Source organism: Halichoerus grypus, chromosome 7 (assembly GCF_964656455.1).
Source record: "Halichoerus grypus chromosome 7, mHalGry1.hap1.1, whole genome shotgun sequence".
Taxonomy (NCBI): Eukaryota; Metazoa; Chordata; class Mammalia; order Carnivora; family Phocidae; genus Halichoerus; species Halichoerus grypus.
Window position 1 is genome coordinate 40,103,244 of NC_135718.1, and position 17,116 is coordinate 40,120,359.

Here is a 17,116-nt window from a genome sequence, read left to right on the forward strand (position 1 = left end):
TCCTCCTAATCTTTAAATTTTATTTCATTTCCTTTTGTTTTCCTTGTTTTTTTTTTTTTTTTTAGCTTCTGGTTTTTATGGGTTGCTTGTTTTCTTAACTCCAGCTTTAAAAGCACCAGCTTACCTAAAAGTTTACTCAGGGAGGGGTGGGGTGGTACCCATGGTCATTCCAGGAGCGGGCAGTAGGAGGGTGGTGGGTTCCTCCACGGGTAATTTCTGGGCCAGGCTGCTGGTGGACATGCTTTGGAGCCAAGCTGCCTGAACTCAGCCACAGCATTTTGGAAGGTACAGGTACGCAGCCAAGGCATGCTGTCCTGTTTATCAGTGTAGTGAGGTCATTTATGCATGTCTCCTTTCCTCTAGTGCACTAGGAGCCTATATTCCACACCTGGCTGGCTTCCTGCATAACCCTCTCATCCATATCTTCAGACCCAGATCCAGGGCCTGGTTCAATTAGCTAATATTTTATTTAGGATTTTTGGAGCTATATTTATGAATAAGATTGGCCTGTACTTTTTCATTTCCCATAGTGTCCTTTTTTGGTTCTGCAATCAAGTTGGCTCATAAAATAAGCTGGGAGTGCTCTCTTTCCAGTTGCCTGGAAGAGTTGATAAGGCTGGAATGGCCCATTTCCTGACTGCAGAACTTCCCTACAGACACCCTGGGCCTGGACTTGCCTTATGGATGTTGTTTGTAAGATTTTAAACCTGTGATTCTGTTATTTGATGGTTATGGGACCATTTGAGTTTTTATTTCTTTTTGAGTGAATTTTGGAAACAAATTTTCTTGGAGATTGTTCAAATGAGCTAAGTGTTCACATTTATTGGCACCAAGTTGCTGATCCTATTTTCTTGTTGCCTTTCTAATTGCTCATTCCTCTGTGGTTATTCTTCCCTTTCCTTCCTAATATTATTTAGTTGTGCCTCCTGTTTGTTTTTTTTCCCCCCTTCACCAATCTCAACAGGTCTGTCTGTGTTATGAGAACTAGTTATTGGCTTTGGTGATCCTTTCTACGTTTGTTTCTTTCCTACTTAAGTAATGTTCTCATCTCTTTTTCCTTCCTTCTTTCTCTGAATTTTGTTTTTGTTTGTTTTTTTCTTTGGGGTTTTGTGTTTCCATTTTTGTTTGTTCATTCTAACTTCTTGATCTAAAAGTTCTGTTCATTAATTTTAAATGTTCTTTTCTCTAATATATATACACTGATGACTATAAATTTTCCTCTAAATCTAGCTTTCACCAGCACCCCCCCACACAGTGCTTTGTTATATGCAGTGTTATACAGTGTGTTCCTTTCATTCAGTTCTAAATCACTTCTAATTCGAATGATGAGCTTCATTAATCCTCTTTATCCCACTGTCTTTGCCAAAATTCAGGCTTCAAAATCTTCTATCTGGATTTCTGTAGCAATCTCACAACCCACTCTCCCTTGCCTTGGGCTCCTGCCACCAGGGTAATAGGCCTAAAATAAAATTCTAACATGTCATTCTTTTGTTAACATCCTTAGGTATCAGGAGCTTCGCAAAACTTAGCAATAATCTAAAACTTATCTATAAAGCCTTTAACCTAGTAATTCAACTTTGATCATTTATTCAAAGGAAATAGTTTTTAAAGCAGGGGAAATGTATGCACAAAACAACAAAATAACATTTATTCAAAACAACAATATAGGGGGAAAATCTAAGACTTTGACAATAGGAGAATGGTGAAGAAACCAGGAACTTGCTCTAAGGCAGATATTATTCTGATTCAGAACAAATCTTGTAAAAGTCCATAAAAAATGCTTTTAAATGTGAAGTTCAGATCTTTAACAAGCATTATTGGTGAGGGTCATTGAAGGAGTAGTGATGGAGAGTTGAAGAGTGTTGCTTGCTGGGAGCCTATGAGATTAAGAAAGGGCAGGATGTGATGGAGGGGACCTTGAATTCTTGACTGGACGGGTCTCACGAATGCACTTTGGGACTAACAGTGACCTGGTGTGCAGCAGTGGAGCACAGGTCATAAGGGCTTTCCTAGCACTCATGTGTTTCTAGTTTTAAATACCTCCCTCCTTTATTCCCTGGCCCCTTGCATGTTTCTCATCTTCCTTTCTCAAGCCCTTTTCCTCCCCATTTTGCCTTTCCATGGACCAGGGCTGTGTCTTTGCCACTGTCTGGTTCTTAGAGCCCCAGACTTTGGGAGATGAGCTCTAGGGGGGGTTTCTCCCGATCTCTCCATCTTGTAATGAGACATGGTATTTACTCTTAACGCAGGAGCATTTGGAACTGGAGTTCTGAGGAGAGAGTAAGGGTTGTGCTAGCGACTTGCTTGGCTGATGGTTTCTCCTCCAAAGGCATAGGCTCCAGAGCTTCCTAACATAGTCAGATGTGAGGAGCAGACAAGTGTCTTTTCCCTTTCATTCAAAGTATTTTAACCAAAAAAGAAAAAAGAGGAGTCCATAATAAATATTTTTAATGTCTGTTATGTGAGAAAAGGCAGGACTTAAAATATATCTACACTATGATCATGACTATGATATAAAAATATATGTATATTATGCATAGAAAGTACCAAAAAGCAATGCCTTAAAAGTTGACAACGGTCAACTTTTCTGTAATTTTAAATACTTAAAATTTAAATATTCTATACTAAGCATGTAGCATTTTTTAAGTTAAGAAAATCCATTTTTTAAATCCTTCCAAGGACTGCAGCAGGAACTGGCTAAAGCGCACATCCTGTCACGCAGCCTAGCATCTCCCACCTGTCTCAACTCCCTCCCCAGCCAGCCTCACCTCTCCCTGCCACAGACAGCCCTGCAGGCACCCTCCAAGCCACTTGCTCTCACATCCCCATGGTTGTTCCCATCCCTCCTGTGTGCAAATAGCGTACACTCCACCTGGAATGTTCCCCCACTGAATGCATTCTGCCCAACTCAGCCCCAGAGTCCTGATCTGCAAATCTGAAAGGACTGTGCTCTCACCCCACTCCCCTGATGCCCTGTGCCTGTCTCGCCGTGATGTCTAGCACATTGTAGTGTCACTTGGTCATGTCCTGGGCCCAGGCAGCTGTGTCGAGAGGCTGGATCCTGGTTATCAGCATGTCTCCAGGACATGGCCAGGGCCTGACCCCATGGGCACTCTGGAAATGGTGCTTTGTGACTAGAGCAACCCACCCAAAGTTCTGTGCAGTACCCCCCACTTAGGCTCAGGCCTGCCCTCAGGGTCTCTCAGTCAGCACTTTCAAGGAGTATTTGTCAACAGCAAAGCACCATCTAAAGGAATTGGGGTATATGTATTTTTAAGCCCATATATATATAACTGTACCCTACAGTTTTAGAATCTGTTCCCAGATACTATCTGGTTTGACCCCCCAGCCTGTGAGGGAGAGGTGATGTTTCCCATTTCACACACGAGAAGACTAGAACTCAGAGAAATCAAGAGACTTGCCCAAGGCCACACAGCCCATTGATGGTCTCTTATTAATTACAAACCCAGGCCTCTGGGCTCCAAAGCCTTTGAGGCTTTCCCTCTCACTACCCTCATGATTACTGAGGAAGCTGGCCTGCTGAGTTTAGAGGAAGCTCCAGATGTTCTTTACCATCACACACACCCACTCCTTCAGGGCTAATGTCCAGTCTCCAGTTTACCTCAAAATTGCAGAGGATGTGTTGAAAGACGCCAACGTTGGTGACAGCAGATGACCCGAAGCCTAGTTCTGCAGTGCCAGCAATCGAGAGGATGAGCTGAAAAATTCGATGGTTTAGGAGAGAGGTCTTTTTCCTCAGGAGAAAAGCCATTATCTGAAAAAGTTAAAACACAAAGCAATTTCCTGGTGAATGCATCATTAGAACTCTTTCTCCTTCACCTGCTTGTGCCCACCAGCACCTGTCGTCAGCCCAGCCTGCAAGCCCTCTGCTCTCGGTGCTACCTCCTTCATTCCCATATTCTCAGTGGAAAAACACATACCAACTTCTGTGGCTGCTTCCCACCAGTGTCCACTTTTCTGTACTTGTGTACTTGTGTGACTTGACCTCTCACTAGGGTCCCCCTGTTTCTTCCTGAAAATCTCCCCCTGTGTTTCCAGAATGCCACTCTCTCTTGGTTTCCTCCTACATTTCTTTTTTTTTTTTTTTTTTAGTTTCAGAGGTAGAGTTTAGTGATTCATCAGTTGCATATAACACCCAGTGCTCATTACATCAAGTGCCCTCCTTAATGCCCATCACCCAGTTACCCCATCCCCCCTACCTTGCCTCCAGCAGCCCTCAGTTTGTTTCCTAGAGTTAAGAGTCTCTTATGGGGGCACCTGGGTGGCTCAGTCGGTTAAGCGGCTGCCTTCAGCTCAGGTCATGATCCCAGGGTCCTGGCATCGAGCCCCACGTCTGGCTCCCTGCTCAGCGGGGAGCCTGCTTCTCCCTCTCCCTCTGCCTGCCACTCGGTCTACTTGTGCTTTCTCTCTATCTCTCTGTCAACTAAATAAATAAAATCTTAAAAAAAGAGTCTCTTATGGTTTGCCTCCCTCTCAATTTTCATCTTATTTTATTTTTCCTTCCCTTCCCCTATATTCATCTGTTTCTTAAATTCCACATATGAGTGAAATCATATGATATTTGTCTTCCCCTTATTGACCTATTTTGCATAGCAAAATACTCTCTAACTTCATCCATGTCATTGTACATGGCAAGATCTCATTCTTTTTGATGCCTGAGTAATATTCCATTTAAAAAAATACACAGACACACCACATCTTCTTTCTCCATTCATCTGTTAATGGACATCTGAGCTCTTTCCATATTTTGGCTATTGTGGACACTGCTGCTATAAACATTGGGATGCATGTGCCCCTTCGAATCATTATGTTTGTCAACCTGTTTGCAGTATGTCAAAGCTGTAATCATCAAGACAGTATGGTACTGGTATAGAAACAGACGCATAGGTCAATGGAACAGAATAGAGAACCCAGAAATGGACCATCAACTCTATGGTCAACTAATCTCTGACAAAGATGGAAGGATAGCCAATAGAAAAAAGACAGTCTCTTCAACAAATGATGTTGAGAAAATTGGACAGCCACATGCAGAAGAATGAAAATGGACCATTTTCTCACACCATACACAAAAATAAACTCAAAATGGATGAAAGACCTCAATGTGAGACAGGAGTCCATCAGAATCCTAGAGGAGAACACAAGCAGCAACCTTTTTGACCTCGGCCACAGCAACTTCTTGCTAGACATGTTTCCAAAGGCAAGGGAAACAAAGGCAAAAATGAACTATTGGAACTTCATCAAGATAAAAAGCTTTTGCACAGCAAAGGAAACAGTTGACAAAACTAAGAGACAGCCTACAGAATGAGAGAAGATATTTACAAATGTCTTATCTGATAAAGGGCTAGTATCCAAAACCTATAAAGAACTTATCAAACTCAACACCCAAAAAACAAAAAAATCCAGTCAAGAAATGGGCAGAAAACATGAACAGGCATTTCTCCAAAGAAGACATCCAAATGGCCAAAAGACACATGAAAAAATGCTCCACATCACTCGGCATCAGGGAAATACAAATCAAAACCACAATGAGATACCACCTCACACCAGTCAGAATGGCTAAAACTAACAAGCCAGGAACAACAGATGATGGCGAGGATGTGGAGAAAGGGGAACCCTCTTACACTGTTGGTGGGAATGCAAGCTGGTACAGCCACTCTGGAAAACAGTATGGAGGTTTCTCAAAAAGTTGAAGATAGAGCTACCATACGACCCAGCAATTGCACTACTAGGTATTTATCCTCCTACATTTCTTTGTGCTCTTTCTCATTCCCCTTTACCAAATCCTGCATTCATAACCATCCCATAAATGTTGCTGTGTCACCAGGAAGCCACCACATCCCCATGAGCCCAGCTGCACCAGCATCTCACCTTAGGCTGCAGCCATGTGATGTGCCTTTCTGCTATGTCAGGCCCAGGGAAGCAACAACATGCAAACATTCATACCATAACGGAGGCACTGGGATCCCAGTGGCCCACACCCATCTCAGAGACTAAATGAGAGGGATCCCACCTAGCTTTATGTCTCTGTTGATCTCAGTCACCCAAAAGTCAGGTTGCCTACCCATCTACTGGCATCCGGGTTCTCACCCATCTTATCCACAACTCAATTTCATAAGCTTGGATCTGACACCACCCAGCCATTCTCCCTATTCTCCCAGATATCCTCTCCAATCTGCTATTTGGAAGTCTTGCTTGCTGCTATAGACTGCATGTTTGTGTCCCCCCAAAATTCATGTGTTGAAACCCTACCCCCAATGCAATGTTATTTGGAGGTGGGTCCTGTGGGAGGTAGTTAGGGTTAGAGGGAGTCATGAGGGTGGAGCTTCATGGTGGGATTAGTGCCCTTGTAAGAGTCACAAGAGAGCTTGCTCCCTCTCTCTGATCTCTGTCATGTGAGAATATAATGAGAAGTTGGCCATCTGCAATCCAGAAGAGGGCCCTCACCCAATCCAACCATGCTGGCACTCTGATCTTGGACTTCCCTGCCTCCAGAACTGTGAGAAATAACTCTGTTATTTATAAGCCACCCAGTCTGTGGTATTCTGTTAAAGCAGCCCAACTGCCTAAGACAGTTGTGATCAGTGAATACTCACTATCTTTCCAGACTGCTCCAGTCACTTCTTAGATATATCTGAAATCTGACCACTCCCCAGTCCCCCACCAAGACATAATTAGGATGGTTGAAAGTTGCTTGAGAAAAATCACACACGCAGGCTGACTGGTTTCACTTTGCAGTAATAGTGTCAAATGCCAAAGCAGTCCTTATTTGGCCTCGTGATCCAACTCTGTTTTTCTAGTAAGCTGGTTTTCTTCATCCTAAAGGTGAGGATTTCATCTCTTCTCCTCTCTCCCCAACCTCCCTTCACCTCCACCACCAACTTCACACTCTGCTGAGAAGACAGAACCCATCAGACACAAACGCTCTCATCTTCCCATACCAGATCGACTTCCCATACCAGATCTCATCTTCCCATACAGCACTCCTTCCTGTCATAAGTAGGGTCTCCATCCACGTGGCCCCTGGAACCCACTACTCACCTTCTTGAGGACATGCCTCCATGGGACAGCTCTTCTCTCCTAGCTGCATCCATCTCTCTCTCTCTCTTCTGTCACATCTTCCCACCGACAAAAATGCTCTAGTAATTCTCATCTTAAAAAGAACCCTCCCAGGATGCCTGGGTGGCTCCGTCGGCTAAGTGTCTGCCTTCAGCTCAGGTCATGATCCCAGGGTCCTGGGATCGAGTCCCATATCGGGACTCATCCATATCCCTACTGCCTGGCACAGTACCTAGCTCTTAGTGCGTATTTGGTCAATATGAACTGAGTAAATAGATTCCATCCATGGGCCACTCCTTGTCTCTACCATCTCTTTCTTCCTGAAAAACTCAAGCAACACGGTCCTACATGTGATGTTGGCCACTTTTGTAGCTCTGTAGCACATTATCTCTCTCAAGGCACTCTGCTCAGGCAAAGAAAACACTCACTGAGAATTCACAATGCGCCAGGCCCTACACTTAGCAGTGGGGAGGCCACAGTGAGTGTGAGTGAGGATTCCAGATCTCCACAAGACCGGAGTTTCTGGGAAGATAGCTGGAGAACATCCAAGTCACAGAGAGCATGGTAGTTCTGGAAGTGAACCTCAGACACTTACTGCATTCAATGTATACTAAAATTATCTTGGTATTTGTCTTTTTTTGTTGGTTTTTTTTTTTTGTTGTTTTTTGGGTTTTTGTTTGGTTGGTTGGGTTTTTTTTTTTTTTGGTATTTGTCTTATGTTATCCTTCTAGATAAACCCACAAGAGCCGGAAGTGCTATATGTACCTTTTTGGAAATGCTCACAATAATTGCCAAAATCCCTAGTCACAGCAGATCTGTATGAGCTGAAGTGGAACACATCCCATTAATGCTGCTTTTAACAACATGGTCAAAGAAAACTTTTAATATCCCCAAAGCCCCAAATCTTGAGTTTTAATATAAACCCAGACACACCCATTCACTTATTACTAAAATATTTACTAAGTTTCTGTTTGGTCTCAGTAATATACTGGCAAAGAATAAGGAAACACCCAGGCCTTTAGACAATTACAGTCTCACAGAGATGAGCAGAGTCATAATTACAGCACCGGGTAAGAGCAGTAAGACTGGGCACATGCACGGTGCCAAGGGCAGCCAAGAGATGGCCACACACTCAGCTCAGGGCTTAGAAGAGAGATCCCCTTTGCCATTTGAGCTTGACCTGGGGAAGAGAGAGAGATGGTACTCCAAGTCCAGGACACAGGTACACAAAGTAATATGATGTGGTTAGCAATCCATGACCATGCAGGATTCAGGGAGGAAGGTGCATTGGCTGGACAGGAAATGGGGCTAAATGGGGTTGGAAGGACAGGTTGGTGTCCAGTTTTTAAAGGTCTTTAGAATCCAGTATAAGGAGTTTGGGATATTATATCAGTGACTGGGTGCGTTTGAAGGGTTTGCACAGGAAAGAGGTATCATCAGGTCTATAATGTAGAGCTGTGACGGGTATCAATGAGATTTAAGGGAGAAGCAGAAGGAACGGGCCACTGTCCAGCTGTGGCCACAGTCTAGGTGAGGGGGCATGTACCTGAGAAACTCTCTTCTTCTCAGACCCTGACTTGGGGGCCAAAGAGACAGGGAGGCTTTCTCTTAGCTCCTGCTGTACCAAGGAACCACCATGGCCTTTGTACCCCAGTGACATTGTCTAGACTTTGACACTAGTCCTGTCCTTCATGATTTTCTTCCAGCCATGCAGGAAGGTACTCAAGGGCAGTGAACATGTCTCATGTGGCCTCGCAAATAGTAAACAGCACTAACAATCACAGTTACTCTGAGCAGGCACTCTTCTGAACACTCAGCATGAATTAACTCACTTTATCATCGCAGCCCTACAAAATAAGTGCTGTTATTATACCCATTTTACACATAGGGGATTAAGAACTAGAGATGGCTGGCACTTACGGAGCCCTTATTTTGCAGATATAATGCTCAGTCCTCCACTTGAATTAAATGATCTAGTGCTCACTACAACCCCATGACACAGCATGTGAGATAGTGGGTGAGGATGGAATCTATTTACTCAGTTCATATTGACCAAATATCTCCTTAAGATAGAGATATTAAGGAAACTGAAGCAGAGAGGGTAAGTAACCTAAGGTTACATAGCAAGTTTGAGGAGGAGGCAAGATTCAAACCCAGCACTCTGGTTCCTCTGCCCAGGCTCCTAGCTATCACGTTAGGTGCAAAGTAGGTGGATCACCAATGATTCCTGAATTCAGTGAAAGTTACAGGTATACAGGTGAGCACCCCCATTCTGATCAGAGTCCCTCTCTGCCTGACCATCACTTGGCCCTCTGCTGTGGCGACACTGGCTTTAAGACCCTTCCCTGTTAGTTTCCCTTCTCTAGAAGTTACCCTGGAGGGAAAGTCCCCTAGGGCCAGTGAAGCTCTTTCCTGCTCCTAGGTAATGACAGCTCCTTGGGGAGTTACAGGCTTGGATGGGAGGGTGGGATTACCTGGTAGCCACAGATGTGCTGCATCAGGCGATCACACATGACATTGCTGGTCAGGACAGAGTGCAAGACTTTCACAGCTGCATACATAGTGTGGTCATCTGTCGCTAAGGAAATGAGGCCCAGGAGGATGGCAGGCCCGCCAATGAAGTCCAGGCTGCTGGCTGCTGGGATGGAGTGGAACACCCTTATGCCTGTGCCGGACAAAGGGGCATTCCATCAATACATTGCAGGCTCAGGGCAACGGCGAGTCCCCTGGAAGCCTCCGAGGGCAAAAGAGCTGCAGGTGCCAGGGCCACCCTCCACTCACAGTAAAGGGGCCTGTGCACCTGGGACAGGCTGGGAGTGGGAGGAAGGGTGGGAGGTTTGAAAGTCTTAGCTCACTGAGAGATCCTGCCCTGAGGTCTTCCTGGGTCACCAAAACAGGTGAAACAGCCCAGAGGATTTCAGATCACCGCCTCTATCTCTGTCCGGAGTGCTGGGCGAGCCACAAGCTCTCTGAGCCTCGGGCCACTGGTGGCTCAGACAACCCTGGGCTCTTGTCTGCTCTCTAGATCCTTCGAGACTGGACTTTGTACCAACCCGCTGCTCTGCTCTTGCCCAACTGCACAACAAGCAGCAGTCACCGGCTGTTGTTTTTACCCAAACAACCACAACCGTCGCCTCTGTCAAAGGGCCCCACCGTGCCCACTAGATAGGCTCCATTGTGCATAGATGCCAGCTTGGTTAAGCTGAGTTCACTAGCAACTGCCAGATGTGGCAAGGTGAGCTGGCCTCTCTGCAACGTGGAAGGCTAACTCTCCGACAGGGCTAAATCTCCAACTCTCACCCTCACTGGATAGCCATTCAGAAGTCCAGGCTACACAAGCAATGACAGCCACATGCCCATCTTCCCAAATAGTAGTAAAATGTCAAGGCCTGACCTACCTAAATGGCCCACAGCCACAGCTCCAACGGTTCGAAGAGAACCCGAGAAGTGGCCAGCACAATTTCTTAGCAAGAACACAGGCATGGCATTGTCACGGGACGAAATGTTCATCTAGAGAAATGAGCAACAATTAGTCCAAAGAAACATGCTGGAATGGAAGAGCTTTTATTCATGAGGTCCTGGAGGGTAGGCACCCCAAGTCCTGGTCCAGTGTTGGCCCTCAGTAAGAGAAAGTCAGTGAATAAATAATAAATGAACCAATGTCAGGGAGACTGAAGCCAAAATTTGGTTTCCCATGCCCCACCACCCAGGCTGTGGCTTAGTCATGTGGGAACAGCTCTGGTGGCGCAGTTGAACCACAGATGTCCCACATGTCACAGTGAAGAGCTAATGAGGGCGAGGTGGACCCAAGGACATGTGGAGGTGGAATGGAGCCACAAAAGCCAGGCTGCCCCCTTCTCAGTCCAGGCTGTCTAGCCTCTGCCAGCCTTGGCCTCACTGGTCTCAGAGGGCTAGGCAGATGGGAGTCCGGGGTACTCTGTGGGTAAAGCACAGCTGTGGTGCTCAGCAAGACCTCATCCCTTGTTTACTGAGCCTCTTCAGTAAAGGGAGATGGCCCTCTGTCTGTAAGGGTGGAGAAAATGTAAACAAATCGGCCCCAATTCATCAGCATTAAGCAAAAGAGCACTCTCTGCAGGAATTAGGAAATACTTCATCTAATGGCATCTTCATCTACAAACACGTCTGCTTGCTGTTTTGCAAGTTTGCTGTTTAAAATAAACACGGCAACTCACAGAACATTTTGCAGCGTTGGGGGGTCAGTAGCACCCAGAAAAGAGAAGCTCAATAGTGTTTTCGGCGTCTCAAAGGTTTTTCAAATTCCATTTGTTCCTGTTCTCCAGTGAAGAATAAAGAGCACCTACTTTCTCCTCTGAGCAATTATAAATAAAAGGTTTAGTCTCAGGGGATGCTAATGGGTGGAGAGGCATATGCTATTTTAACAAATGAAATGGGCAGCACGCCTGTGTGTATCTGTCTCCACATGCACAAACATGAATTAGTGTTCACTTAAGCACTGAAAGCTGAAGCAAGCTATGAGATCATGATTCCAAAAGGGGGCAACAAGTGAAGGCAGAAGTCATACCTCTTTGGCAATCAGGCGGCTGTCCACCTCACTGTAAGTGTTTCTGATGTCTGTAACACTGGTGATGGAGGAGCTGGCTAGGTGAAGGCCAAAGGAAACCCTTTCCTCTGCAACCAGGGGCGTCACTTCTATATCAGGGTCCACTCCTAAAACAACACATCTTTGATCACCTCTACTCTCTTTACAGAAAAGAAAGTACAAGCTCAGTAAAATAAATAGCTATGGCTATATGGCAAAGCTATTATTGAGAGACTGTCTTATGTTGTTATATTATACGTTTGTATGTTGTATGTTTATGTCACATATTTGCCCCTATCAGTGCTTCTCTGACACTTATAGAAAACTGTGGATAAATCTCACAGGATTAACCCTACTATAAAATAAAGGCATTCAAGGTGTGAAATCACTGAAGCTTGAAGCATCTAAGGAGGAGATGATATAACCTCACCCTCCAAAACCAAAATGCTGAGCGATAAGAAAGCTGACTTATTAAAAAAAAAGAGAGAGACTGGGCTGAAAGCCCTAAGATTTTCAATGAGCTACATGCCATGGTGAACATTCCACTTGGAATGAGCACCCTGGTCCCTGGGTCAAGGAAAGCCACGCATGCTACTGGAACTGCATGGCCTGAATAGCCAGTGGGCAAAATTTTGGCTCTAGACTTGACCTCATCACCTGGCTCTGGCCAGTGCCATCTGCCACAGGAAATGGAAGCTTGAAGAAGACATGGGGCCTGGAGACAGAAACACTCCACAGTGCTCAATCGCCCTTCACTATGCACAAGTCTTCTGTACATAAATTCATTCATCATTCTTCCCAGATGGGAGCTGACCCCCTTGACTTGATAGAGCACAGAGAGCAGTACTCCCTACTTGAACAGCCAGCAATCAATAATGGAAATGTGGATGTGTTTGTCTGCCTGTTTAATAATTGAAGGCAACAGTATACTTTAGTTAAAAAGCTTCTTCATTAAAAGGAATGTAACTTATTTATCGCATTCTCTTCTCTCTTTCTTTGCTCATGGTATTACCTACCCATTCTCCTCCATTATGTGCTTTGGAGTTGAAATCTAAAGGATATTGTCATTTCTTTTTCTGTGACATATTCTGTTGGGTTGTAAATTTATAATGATCCAATTACAGAGGTCTTCCCTAATGACTGACCTATGCTGAGTTTATTCTTTATAAATACGCTATAAATAACTGGATGTCCATTTAAAAAAGAGTATCAGCAAGATCATTATAAATCAAAACACTCCATACCTTGAGCATGCACAGCTTGGAAGTTACCACAGTATCTTGGGCCAAGTTTGTTAATAACTTCCAGAGTGTCCACTGAGATGGCTTCTTCAAAGAGGTATGTAGGGCCAAGACGCCATATTAATGACGACTTTTGTTTCCAAACTCGAGGGGTAGCGATATATCCATAAACATCCACAAATGAAGATGGATCCATTGAAAGGAAAGGCCCTGGTAAGGCCTGAATATACAACATCTGTTGAAATTAAAAGGGTGGGGGTAGGGGGAAAGGGAGAGATTTAACCTCAGAATTAATCAAATAAACACCCATGGATATATATATACCTTATTTTCTAAAAGTAAAAGCTTATTTTATCTACAAACATTAAAAAGGTCACTCTCAAAGCTGAGAAACAATGCAGGAAAACAGTTTACAAAATGCTGGTGGGAGTGAAAAACTGACACTGCCTCTGGAAACAAATTTGATGAGGAATATTAAGAGCCACTAAAATGTTTATCTTTTTTGTTCCAGTCATTCCACTGAGAACCTAAATGTCCAGTATTTGCACATCCATTAAGTTTTATGTACTAAAATAATTACAGACATATCCAAATGGAAAGGAAGAAATAAAATTATCTCTATTTGCAGATGACATGTCCATGTGGAAAATTCCAAAGAATCTACCAAAAAAAAAAAAAAAAATGCCTAGAACTAATAACTGAGTTCAGCAAGGTCACAGGATACATGATCAACATACAAAAATGAATCACATTCTACAGGCTAATAATGAACATGCAGAAACTAAAATTAAAAACACTATCATTTACAATTGCTCAAAAGAAAATGAAATATTTAAAGAAAAAATGTATGAAATCTACATACTAAATATTCAAAAACGACAATGAAAGAAATCAAAGAAGACCTATATAAATGGAGAGGCATACCATGTTCCTGGATAGGAAAACTCAACATAGTAAAAATATTATTTCTCCCTAAAATGATCTATAGGTTAATGCAGTTCCTATCAAAATGTCAGAAGGCTTTTGTAGACACAGACAAGCTAATTCTAAAATTTATATTTGAAGGTACAAGCCCTAGAATAACTTAAACAAATAGCTTAATTCTTCTTTTTCAAAAAGAAGAGTGATTTTGATTATCTTTTTTGAAAGAGAAGAATTAAGTGGGAGGCGCCATTCTAACCAATATTATTATATAGCTTATTACATAGCTACAATAATTAAAATAGTGTGGTCTTGGTAAAGGTATAGTCACATAGATCAGTAGAACAGAATATAGAATCTGGAAATAAATCCATACAAAAGTGCCCAACTGATTTTTGATGAAGGTTCAAAAGCAATTCAATGGAGGAAGGGTAGCCTCTTCAACCAATGTTGCTGGAACATCTGGACATCCATGGGCAAAGAAATGAACTTCAGCCTAAACTTAACACCTCCTACAAAAGTTAACTCATAAGAGATAACAGATTTAAATGTAAATCTAGAAAACTTTTAGAAAAAAACACAGAAGAAAATCTTAGGGATCTAGGGCTAGGCAAAGAGTTCTTAGACTTAACACCAAAAGCATGAGTCGTAAGAGGAAAATCTGATGAATTATACTTCATCAAAATAAAAATTTTTGTTCTGCAAAGTCCTATGGGAAAGAAGATGGAACACAAGCTACTGACTAGGAGAAATTCTTTGGCAAATCACACATCAAAGGACTAGTATCTAAGGCCGAGCAATATTGAGCACTTTTTCATGTGTCTGTTGGCCATTTGGATGTCTTCTTTGGAAAAATGTCTGTTCATGTCTTCTGCCCATTTCTTGACTGGATTATTTGTTCTTTGGGTGTTGAGTTTGGTGAGTTCTTTATAGATTTTGGATACTAGCCCTTTATCTGATATGTCATTTGCAAATATCTTCTCCCATTCTGTCAGTTGTCTTTTGGTTTTGTTGACTGTTTCATTTACTGTGCAAAAGCTTTTTATCTTGATGAAGTCCCAATAGTTCATTTTTGCCCTTGCTTCCCTTGCCTTTGGCGATGTTTCTAGGAAGAAGTTGCTGTAGCTGAGGTCAAAGAGGTTGCTGCCTGTGTTCTCCTCTAGGATGTTGATGGACTCCTGTCTCACATTTAGGTCTTTCAACCATTTTGAGTCTATTTTTGTGTGTGGTGTAAGGAAATGGTCCAGTTTCATTCTTCTGCAGGTGGCTGTCCAATTTCCCCAACACCATTTGTTGAAGAGACTGTCTTTTTTCCATTGGACATTCTTTCCTGCTTTGTCGAAGATTAGTTGAGTGGGGGGTGAGAGGGATGGGGTGGCTGGGTGATAGACATTGGGGAGGGTATGTGCTATGGTGAGTGCTGTGAATTGTGTAAGACTGATGAATCACAGACCTGTACCTCTGAAACAAATAATACATTATATGTTAAAAAAAAAAAAAAAAAAAGAAGATAGTAGGAAGGGAAAAATGAAGGGGGGGATCGGAGGGGGAGATGAACCATGAGAGACTATGGACTCTGAGAAACAAACTGAGGGTTCTAGAGGGGAAGGGGGTGGGGGGATGGGTTAGCCTGGTGATGGGTACTAAAGAGGGCACGTATTGAATGGAGCACTGGGTGTTATATGCAAACAAGGAATCATGGAACACTACATCAAAAACTAATGATGTAATGTATGGTGATTAACATAACATAATAAAATAAAATTTTAAAGAAAAGGACTAGTATCTAGAATATATAGAAAACCCCTTAAAACTCAAGAGGAAAAACAATCAATCCAATTAGAAAATGGTCACAAGACATGAACAGACATCACTGAAGAGGATATACAGATAGCAAATAAGCACTCGAGAAGATTTTTAATCTCATTAGTCATTAAAGAAATACAAATTAAAAACACAATGAGCTATCACTACACAGCTATCAGAATGGCTAATATAAAAAACAGTAACCACACCGAATGCAGAGAAAATGGATCACTCATCTATTGCTGGTGGGAAACGTAAAATGGTACAGTCATTTTGGGGAAATGATTTGGCTGTTTCTTATAAAACTAAACACACAATCACCATATGACCCAGCAATTGAACTCTTAGGCATTTATTCCAGAGAAATATGGACTTAAGTTCACACAAAAATCTGTACACAAATGTTCATAGCAAAACAAAGAAGATAAAAAACCAAAAAGGAAAAAATTGTTCATAGCAGCTTTATTTGTAATATCCAAAACCTGGAAACAGCCCAAATGCCCTTCAATCAGTGAATGGTTACATATACATCCATATCATGGAATACTACTCAGTGATAAAAAGGAATTAACTATCGATGCACAGCAACAATTTGGATGAATTTTCAGAGAATTATGCTGATTGAAAATCCAATCCTAAAGGATCATGTACTGTACAGTTTCACATATCTCATATCCCTGAAATGACAACATTCTAGATTATGGGTTGCAAGATTAGAGACAGGGATAAGGGAGGGAGGTGTGGCTGAGTGGGAGTGGCTGTAGTTTTAATTTTTATAAAAGGGCAACACAAGGGAGCGTTGTGGTGACATAAACATTCTGAATCTTGGCAGGAGTCACGGACATAGGAACCTACACGTGTGATAAAATTGTGTGGAACACATACACATATACACAAGTATAAGTAAAACTGGGATATCTGAACAAATTAGCAGATTATATCAATATCAATATTTTGGTTTTGAAATTGTTCTACAGTTTTATAAGATACCACCATTGGGGAGAAACTAGGTAAAAGGTACACAGGATTTCTTGCTATTATTTCTTACAACTACATTGTAGCCTACAATTATCTCAATAAAAATTTCAACAAAAGAAAACTAGTTAACAGAGTATCACAAATTTTAAAATGATAATTTCAAAACTTATGTGGGTAAAAATTTTTTAACTAATACTAAAAATTAACTAATATACAGTATTTTCTATGTAATAAAGTCACAGCTATTTTTTTAAAGGGAAAAAACTAGAAGAAACTACAAACTATGGTAAGATAGAAGGAATATAGGCATTCTTTCTTCTTTTCAATATTTTTCAGGTATTTCAAAATGTGTTTATATAATTTTTATAATGACTATAAAATCACCCTATCCACATTTATGTATATAAATACATATTTTTCAAATGAGAGGTCATACAATTTCAGAAACAGTCTTTTTCTCTCTACCAATTAAATGAGATTTTCAAACAAGAACAAACCAAGTTTTCAGTCACCAGGCCTGCCTAGAGTGGGG

The 17,116-nt window shown here is 42.3% G+C and overlaps 1 protein-coding gene across 9 annotated transcripts in view; it reads right to left on the bottom strand.

Annotated features, from left to right (window-relative positions):
- WDFY4 (WDFY family member 4) overlaps positions 1-17,116 on the bottom strand; it is a 286,087-nt gene that overhangs the window by 180,970 nt on the left and 88,001 nt on the right. For all 9 annotated transcript variants that reach the window (XM_036103143.2, XM_036103144.2, XM_036103140.2 and 6 more), the window contains 5 exons: positions 12,883-13,114; positions 11,621-11,766; positions 10,476-10,587; positions 9,552-9,742; positions 3,623-3,775 (listed from right to left, as the gene is read on the bottom strand). In XM_036103143.2, coding sequence (XP_035959036.2) covers positions 3,623-3,775; positions 9,552-9,742; positions 10,476-10,587; positions 11,621-11,766; positions 12,883-13,114 — 834 coding nt within the window. The remainder of the gene's footprint in view (positions 1-3,622; positions 3,776-9,551; positions 9,743-10,475; positions 10,588-11,620; positions 11,767-12,882; positions 13,115-17,116) is intronic.